Here is a 10,000-nt window from a genome sequence, read left to right on the forward strand (position 1 = left end):
TTACTTTTATATTGGCTGCTGTTTTTAAATTTGTAGCAGTAAATAAGTGTAATACTGTGATATATTCAAGTGTGCAAAATGAGAAGCTGTTTAAAATGTCTGACAGTGTTCAGTTCTTTTAGCTGATTCATTTCCATGATTACTCTCTGGCTAATTGTGCTCACCTGTGTCTTGTTTGGTTCCTATTTAGCCATTTACAGTGCCTAGGGCCTTACTTTGGATCTTCCCTCTGTCCTGTATTTACTTGTGGTCTAATATTATGTTAATTCTTGTCTTCTGGGTTGGTTTTTTAATTTGTAAGTAAGGTAAATCTGCTGTAATTGACATTCAGTACTCTTCTACCCCTGCTTCCTAGGTGACTTTTAAGTCTAAGTTTACTCAGATGGATGGAGGAATGCACTGATCATACTTTAAGTTTAATCACTATTTTGATATTACTTTTATGTAGGGTGCTGCTTTAATTTGTAGCAGTAAATAACTGTAATACAGTAATATATTAATATATAAAGTGTGCAAAATGAGAAGCTGTTTAAAAATGTGCGCATACGAATGACAGCACACTTGAATAGTGTCCATACGCAGTATAATATTCCCTTAATGAATAATGTGCTTGGGCTCTCTATATTTTTTATTTTTCTAAAAAAAAATAGACAGAGAATAGTTATTTTGCATTTCTAGGCCTATGGCCATACTTTGGTTCTTCCCTCTGTCCTGTATTTACTTGTGTGAGAATATTTTATTTGATTGGATAAATGGATGGATGGATGGATGGATGGATGGATGGATGGATGGATGGATGGATGGATGGATGGATGGATGGATGGATGGATTGATGCATGGATGGATGGATGGATGGATGGATGGATGGATGGATGGATGGATGGATGGATGGATGGATGGATGGATGGATGGATGGATGGATGGATTGATGCATGGATGGATGTATGGATGGATGGATGTATGGATGGATGGATGGATGGATTGATGCATGGATAGATGGATGAATGGATGGATGGATGGATGGATGTATGGATGGATGGATGGATAGATGGATGGATGGATTGATGCATGGATGGATGGATGGATGGATGGATGGATGGATGGATGGATGGATGGATGGATGGATGGATGGATGGATGGATGGATGGATGGATGGGTGGATTGATGCATGGATGGATGGATGGATGGATGGATGGATTGATGCATGGATGGATGGATGGATGGATGGATGCATGGATGGATGCATGGATGGATGCTGTGATCGTACTTTAGGTTTAATCACTATTTGATATTGCATTTATATAGGCTGCTGTTTTTCACTTTGTAGCAGTAAATAACTGTAGTACAGAAATATATTAAAATGTGCAAAATGAGAAGCCGTTTTAAATTGTGCAAATCGATATTTTCACCTCACATTTGCGCATATGAATGACAGCAGACTTGAATTATTGTCCATACAAAGTGTAATAATCAGCATATTGCAGTGTGGTTCCCCCCATTAAAAATGTACCAGGTTCTTCTGATGAACCTTTATTACTTATTTATTGAAAAAAAAAACACCAGGAATATTTAAATTGTCTTTCTCAGCATCAGAGCTCTGCTCAAACTGAGTGAAATGTCAATTTAAATGAGCACTTCATACAAAAAAACTCAATACTAAAAAGGGTTTAGCTGTTCAGGGTTAATCATTATTTGATATTAGTTTTATATTGGCTGCTGTTTTTAAAATTGTAGCTGTAAATAACTGTAATTCTGTAATATATTAAAGTGTGCAAAATGTCTGACAGTGTTCATTTCTTTTAGCTAATTTGTTTTAATGGTTACTCATTGGCTGATTATGTTCACCTTGTTTGGTTTCTATTTAGTCATTTACCGTGCCTAGGACCTTAGTTTGGTTCTTTCCTTTATCCTGTATTTACTTGTGGTATAATATTATGTGGATTCTTGTCGTCTGGGTTGCTTTTTTATTTGTATGTAAGGTAAATCAGCTGTTATTAAGATTATACTCCTCTATCCCTGCTTTCAAGGTGACATCAATTTTTAGTCCAGGTTTACTCAGATGCATGGATGCTGTGATCATAATTTAGGGTTAATCACCAATTGATATTACTTTTATATAGGGTGCTGCTTTAATTGGTAGCAGTAAATAACTGTAATACTGTAATATATTAAAATGTGCAAAATGAGAAGCTGTTTAAAAATGTGTCAATCAATATTTTCGCATGGGAATGACACCACACTTAAATAATGTCCATACGCAGTGTAATAAGTAGTATGTTGTGCTGTGTTTCCTCCATAAATAATGTGCTTGGTCCCTCTGATGGACCTATGTTATTTATGTATCTAAAAAAATACAACAAGAATATTTAATTTTGCATTTCTCGTGATCAAAGCTCTGCTCAAACTGAGTGAAACGTCTATTTAAACGAGCACTCCATGCTAAAAAGGGGGTTAGGTGCTCAGGGTTAATCAGTATTTGATATTAGTTTTATATAGGCTGCTGTATTTTAATTGGTAGCAGTAAATATCTGTAATCCTATAATTTATTAAAGTGTCGAAAATGAGAAGATGTTTTAAAAACGTGCAGATCAATATATTGCAATTGCACATACGAATGACAGCAGACTTGAATAATGTCCATACGCAGTGTAATAAGCAGTATATTGCACTGAATAATGTGCTTGGGCTCTCTGATGGATCTGGTTATGTTGCATGCATGATTTTATCCTATTGAATTGGGTTTTGGTGATTTAGTATTTTCCTGATCCCGCTGGGGATAAATCAGAGGCTGCAGGATACGTTGAAGCTACTGGGAGAAAATGAATCAATTTCAGTCGACACTTTACATTGCTTTTGAAGTACATATGGAATGGTGACCTTTTGATTTGCTTTCTCTCTCTCTCTCTTGGTATAATGGAGGGGCTGGACGCTGTATTATTTATCTGCAGATGGATTGACTGAAGTTGTTTCACAACTGTGGAGACTGAACTCAGCAGCAGCAACAACACAGGTCTGAATGTCTGCTGTGATCGTACATGTCGAATGATGAGAGAGACAGAGAGAGAGTGGGGAGGGAGAGAGAAAGACAGAGGAAGGGAAGGAAAGATGGAAGGATGGATGAATGCTGTGGAATATTAGGAGAGAGAGCGAAGGAAAGATGAATGAATGGATGGCTGGTTAAATGGATGCTGTGGTCATATTTGTTGAACATTGAGATGGATGGATGGATGGATGGATAGATGGACGGATGGATGGATGGATGGATGGATGAACAAATAGATGGATGGATGATAAATGGATGGATAGATGGATGGATGGATGGAAAGACGGGCGGACAAACAAATGGATGGATAGATGGATGGGTGGATGGATGAATAAATGAGTGGATGGTAGTTGGATAAATGGATGGATGGATGGATGGATGGATGGATGGATGGATGGACGAATAGATGGATGGATGGATGAATAGATGGATGAATAGATGGATGGATGGATGGATGGATGGACAAATAGATGGATGGATGGATGGATGGATGAATAGATGGATGGATGATAAATGGATGGATAGATGGATGGACGGATAGATAGATGGATGGATGGATGAACGGACAGACGGGCGGACAAACAAATGGATAGATGGATACATGGATGGATGGATGGATGGATGGATGGATGGATGGATGGACGAATAGATGGATGGATGTTAAATGGATGGATAGATGGATGGACGGACGGATAGATGGATGGACAGACGGGCGGACAAACAAATGGATGGATGGATGGATGGATGGGTGGGTGGATGGATGGGTGGGTGGATGGATGGATGGGTGGATGGATGGGTGGATGGATGGATGAATAAATGAGTGGATGGGTAGTTGGATAAATGGATGGATGTATGGATGGATGGTTTGATGGATGAATGGATGCTGTGATTATACTTGTTGATTGTTGAGACAAACAGACTGGATGGATGGATGGATGGATGGATGGATGGATGGATGGTTTGATGGATGGATGGATGGATGGATGAATGGATGGATGGATAGGTGGATGGATGGATGGATGGATGGATGGATGGAAAATGAGTGGATGGATAGTTGGATAATTGGGTGGATGGATATATAAAAGGATGTTTGGATTGATAGTCGGATGGATGGATGGATGGATGGATGGATGGATGGATGGATGAATGGATGGATAAATGGATGTATGGATGTATGCTGTGATCATAGTTGTCCAATGTTACTCCTTATACGTTTATTTGTGTAAAATCTCCTCGAGTACTTGTTCTTCTACTTGAGTATGGATTTTGGATACTCCGCCCACCTCCGTCTGCTGCTTCCTCCAGCACGCATCCCACAAGATCTGAAACTGCGCTAGCACAATGTGTTTAATCTAATACCTCATTTGCATAATTACTTTAGTCAATCGGATGCCAAAACAACACACACACAATGTACACAAATAACAGTAACAGCAGGTGCAGATCAGTTCTGACATAAACTAAATTACCTTTCATTTGCATGCAGAATGCTTTGCATTTATCTAATGTGTGTCAAATGAACCCATTGAGTCTGTGTAAATTGTGTAAAATTGCACTTATGGTTGTTTGGAGTATCTGTAGCACATGCATTTAAAAATCTATAATGGCCCATGGCATGTTGAAAAGCATTGCATACTACGATGCATATATATTGCATTTTTCTGCTCAGTGAACCTCTCACCATTACGACATATTTACACTAACCGGCCACTTTATTAGGTACACCTGTCCAACTGCTCGTTAACGCAAATTTCTAATCAGCCAATCACATTGCAGCAACTCAATGCATTTAGGGATGTAGGCATGGTCAAGACATTCTGCTGCAGTTCAAGCCGAGCATCAGAATGGGGAAGAAAGGTGATTGAAGTGACTTTTAACATGACATGGTTGTTGGCGTCAGTTGTGCTGATCTGATTGTTTCAGAAACTGCTGATCTACTGGGATTTTCACGCACAACCATCTCTACGGTCTACAGATAATGGCCTGAAACAGTGGAAATATCCAGTGAGTGGCAGTTCTGTGGGCGCAAATGCCTTGTTGATGCCAGAGGTCAGAGGAGAATGTCCAGACAGCACTCGTTACAACCGAGGTCTGCAGAAGAGCTTCTCTGAACACACAACACGTCCAACCTTGAGGCGGATGGGCTACAGCAGCAAAGGACCACACCGGGTGCCGCTCCTGACTTGAACTTGAACTAAGGCAGTTCTAAAGGCAAAAGGGGGTCCAACCCAGTACTAGTAAGGTGTACCTAATAAAGTGGCCGGTAAGTGTAATTATGAAACTGACATATGCAGTTAGTCTGATGTTCAGTTATTGATCAATGCACTAGATTATTGAATAAGATCTACCTTGTATTGATAGCGATTGGATTTGTTCCCGTGAAGGATCTTGAATGGATTTGGATGGAACTCTTCGTCTTGATCTTCTGTAAATCTGGACGTTATAATGACTGGTCTAATAACTCCAGGTTTTGTCTAGGAAAAACAAGAAAAATCTTTATAATTCCCAACATAATTCACACTTCAACACTCTAGAAATGCTGGGTTGTGGACAAACCCGACCATGGGGATATTTTTCATATTAAAAGGGACTTATTATGCACTTTTATAAAGAGTTTAAACATAGTAGTGTGGCAAGACTCTATGAATATAACCAGACTTTAATAGTAGCAATGCATCAATTGTATTTGTTTATAATCACACTTCATAAAAACAGTCTGCAGAAGAACTTTGATTGACATTCTTCCTTTGTACGTGTCATCAGAGGGGGAAAGCCCCGCCCACTAGTGACCATCTCTCCCTCAGTAGCATAGGGCATTAGTTTTGTTTTTGAATCTTCCAATATGCTGACACACAGGTATTTGTAGCTCCGCCCGCTTTTTAAAAGAGCACAATCTCATTTGAATTTAAAGCGACAGTCACCAAAACGCCACACTATTAGGATCAAAGCTTAAAAGGGGCAACTTCACAGAGTTAAAAAGCATTTGTGTGGTACTTTGAGCTGAAAAGAAGACAATTTGCATGCATTAACCATGCTTTCTATGTTTATAAAATAACTTGCATAAATTTAAACCAAACTCAACTTTGAAACATATTGCACCTTAGAATTATAACGTTCTGTCTGAAATTATTGTCAAAATTGAGTTATTGGCATATTCTTATAAAACAAAAACTTATTTAAATAATGGGATGTTTTTTATGAGTTGCTTACATTTTAAGACGTTTTATTTAAAAAAATGTTACACACTGTTTTCTATGGAATGCAAAAACTTTGAAGCTCAATATTTCAGAATAATTCAGAACGCAGATAGAACCTTATAATTCTAAGGTGACGATATATCTACTTTTTTATATCAGTAATGTGCATATAAATTAAATGTTGTAGCAGGGAATATAGTTCAGTTGCATGAAATGTGGCTTTAAAACAAATAAGGCCAGATCCCTTGAGATAAATGCCAGAATTCAAAGCATCCTTCATTTGTAACAGTTGCATTTTACCTGAAATTCCAGCCTGATTTCACAAGGAAACGTGAGTATTTTACAGTTTGTCAGTTTAGTGACTATTTCATGAGTACAATTTTTAAAAGAAGGCATGCCACCAAACCCCGCCTCTAAACCCAACCGTCATTGGGTGATGAGCAAATCATACTAATTTGTTCGAATTAGATCGTACAAATTCATACGAATTTGCCACTAAATCAAAAAGTTACGAATTGCTGTGAGATTGCGTTGGAAATTCATGCATTTTCATTTTCATTCATTCATTCATTCATTTTTTTTCAGCTTAGTTTATTTATTAATCTGAGGTCGCCACAGCAGTATGAACCACCAACTTATCCAGCACATGTTTTACGCAGTGGATGCCCTTCCAGCTACAAATGTCCACTTTTAAACTCTTTATCAAACCTCCTGCAAAACACTTCACGGTTCTCCACATTAGGCACAATATTCCAAATGTAAAGCTCTTTCTCTTTAGAGAGCAGTTTAAAAACAAAGCCAAGAGTCTTACACACAATCTGGCAACACCCTCCGTTCAAAGCAGTGATTTAGCACTATAGCAACATTCCCAAATGCTCATGCTGAATTATTATCCCACAGTCCCAAAGCCACAAACACATTTAGCATCAAAACGACACATAAACAAAGTCTTTAAACTAACAAAGCAATCATGAGGAGAATAAAAAGTCTCATTCCTACTAAAGTCGGTCCAAAACTTTTTTTAGAAAGATTTGAGGCAGATTAATGAAATGTGTGTAAACAAAACTGTTATTAGAGCTGTTTGCTCTGATTGTAATTTAACAGTTTTATGTACATTACGCACTGTAATTAGACGGTTTGTGTCCTAAATGAGTTATGATACAGATATTTTCTGTTTCATTGTAAGTTCATCAGTTTTCATAATGCTCTCTTTTCTATTTGCATTAGTGTTTTGCAAGTTGCAAAGTTTCAAGTTTACAAATTGCTGCCACAGAATTCATACAGCCATTCAAAACATGATTTATACAGGGGAAGCAACATTAGAAGTGCATACTTAAGGCTTTAACCAGTTAAACTCTGCTGTTATTTTAGGATTTCTGCCTGGATTTTGCCCACGCAAATTTAAAAGCTTCCCAAATCCACATGCAGAGGTGTAAATGCAAAACTTTGGTATCATTTTAAAGAAAACCCTTTGAATTTTCATAAAACACTATTGAAAGTGTTTAAAATATGTATATGTTGTCTGTGTCATAATAAACACCTAAAACAGAGGCACTTTTTGTATTTTTTTTAGAAACTCAAATTTGAAAGTGTACCTATTAGGTTGTGTGTGGTCTAGCGTACTGTAATTAATTTTGGTGGTTTCTGCACATGTCTGTAATCATAGGAAAAAAGAAAAATGTCTCCACCATAATCTATGCAAAAGATATTGTATTCCAACTGATGAGAGGGGCTGTACAAGCCACAGGGAGCAATCATTGTTTTCATATTTCACTATTCTTTTGTTTGATCAAACATAATTCACTGTGTTTGGACCATGTCAGACATATAAAAGGATTACTTATGCACATCACCTCAAAAACAGATGAGAAATGGCCCTGAAGCGCACAGCATAAGGTAAAAGATGACGGCTGTCTGTGCTATCTGGGGCTGCTTATTGATCATAAATGTATTGTTTTCACTTCTGCGCCATGGAAGCACAGTGATTCATCTGGTAACTGTTTGATATGTGAATATAATTCAGTAAAAAGAATGCTAGAACCATATGAGCACCGGCAAGAGCTTTCATTTGAGCTATAACTTGTACATGTGTCATATGAAAAATATGAAAATGAACCAATGTTCAATACCCAGCTCGGGTGTGCAAAATACTGTGTATTTAAGTGTAAATAACTTTTGTACAGTAGAATAAAAACCAAAGTGATGCATATGAGCATAAAATATAGATTCTACACTTTCAAACGAAACCACTTAAGGGGGTCTGGTGCAATGCTAGCCCTTTAAATCTTAAAGCGAAAGTCGATGACGTCACGGACCCGTTATACCAGGTCCGCGGAGTTTAACATGATTTATACAGGGGAAGCAACCTTAGAAGTGCATACGTAAGGCTTTAAAATGTAGCATACAGAGCTGAGTCATTGAGAATAAAAGCCAACATTATTGCTAACGTTCCTTTACAAAAGTCTTCAGTCCATATCTAATGAACAAAGTACTGCAGCACAAACTGAGGTGAACATGTTCAATGCTAATACAAAAAAATAAATAAATAAAACAATCAATCCATTAAAAAAACACTTACCATAGTTTTTTCAGTAGTTACAGAGGGTTGAAATGGAGAGCTGGCCTAAAACCAAAGAAGATTAAGAGTTAGTATTGAAATATTTCTTTATATCATATATTCAATATTTATACATTGACGTCAAAATGATTAGCCCTCCTTTGATTTTTATTTTTTTTATATATATTTTCTAAATTAAGTTCAACAGAGCACGGAAATTTTCACAGTATGTCTGATAATATTTTTTCTTCTGGAGAAAGTCTTATTTGTTTTATTTTGGCTAGAATAAAAGCAGGTTTTAATTTTTTTAAAGACCATTTAAGGGACAATATTATTATCCCATTTAAGCTATATATATTTTTTTTGATAGTCTACAGAACAAACCATCGTTATACAATAACTTGCCTAATTACCCTAACCTGCCTACTAGTTAACCTTATTAACCTAGTTAACCCTTTAAATGTCACTTTAAGCTGTATAGAAGTGTCTTGAAGAATATCTAGTCAAATATTATTTACTGTCATCATGGCTAAGATAAAATAAATCAGTTATTAGAGATGAGTTATTAAAACTATTATGATCAGAAATGTGTTGAAGAAATCTGTTCTTCATTAAACAGAAATAGGGGAAAAATAATTCAGGGGGGCTAATAATTCTGAATTCAACTCTATATGTATGAATTTAGAGAGTTATGCTGATCAATTTAATTTTTTTTTTCTCCTACTACCAACCCAAGCTGATTATTGATATGTACTCCATTTCTGTGTACTCCATTTCTGGAAATCACAAAGTATATCAAAGGAGGTAAATATTTTAGCAGTTTTTGTTTTTGTGAATCCAATAGAGGCCGCTGTGTATGCTTTAGACATCTCAAATTTCTCTCGCATGTGGCATTTGCGCCTGCTGTTCCCATGTAAATCCACCAGAGGCTGCAGTCAACTGGTTGACTGACTGGCCAACATATGCTGGAATAGTTGGCGGTTCATTTCACAGTGGCAACCTTTGATAAATTCAGGGAGTAAACCGATTGAAAATGAATGAATGTGAACATTGTTTTTTATTGATTTGATATTCACTGCAAAATAAAAATGCTGTTCTTAGACTTTTTTTGGCTTGCTTCCAGATCAAATATCTAAAATTTATAAAATCAATAAGTATTTTCTACTGTATATAAGCATATGTTCTTGTTTTAGAAATAAAAAT

The 10,000-nt window shown here is 36.8% G+C and overlaps 2 protein-coding genes across 8 annotated transcripts in view; one reads left to right on the top strand and one right to left on the bottom strand.

Annotated features, from left to right (window-relative positions):
* Nucleotides 1–7,782, top strand: part of hmgcll1 (3-hydroxymethyl-3-methylglutaryl-CoA lyase like 1) — a 245,051-nt gene extending 237,269 nt beyond the window's left edge. Inside the window, exon 12 of the transcript XR_012388667.1 lies at nt 5,019–7,782. The gene's annotated coding sequence lies outside the window, so the exon portion shown is untranslated. The remainder of the gene's footprint in view (nt 1–5,018) is intronic.
* mlip (muscular LMNA-interacting protein) overlaps nt 1–10,000 on the bottom strand; it is a 62,470-nt gene that overhangs the window by 13,328 nt on the left and 39,142 nt on the right. For all 7 annotated transcript variants that reach the window (XM_009307055.5, XM_073920493.1, XM_001341587.9 and 4 more), the window contains 2 exons: nt 8,819–8,863; nt 5,392–5,517 (listed from right to left, as the gene is read on the bottom strand). In XM_009307055.5, the coding sequence (XP_009305330.2) occupies nt 5,392–5,517; nt 8,819–8,863 (171 nt within the window). The remainder of the gene's footprint in view (nt 1–5,391; nt 5,518–8,818; nt 8,864–10,000) is intronic.

This window comes from Danio rerio, chromosome 13, assembly GCF_049306965.1.
Source record: "Danio rerio strain Tuebingen ecotype United States chromosome 13, GRCz12tu, whole genome shotgun sequence".
Taxonomy (NCBI): Eukaryota; Metazoa; Chordata; class Actinopteri; order Cypriniformes; family Danionidae; genus Danio; species Danio rerio.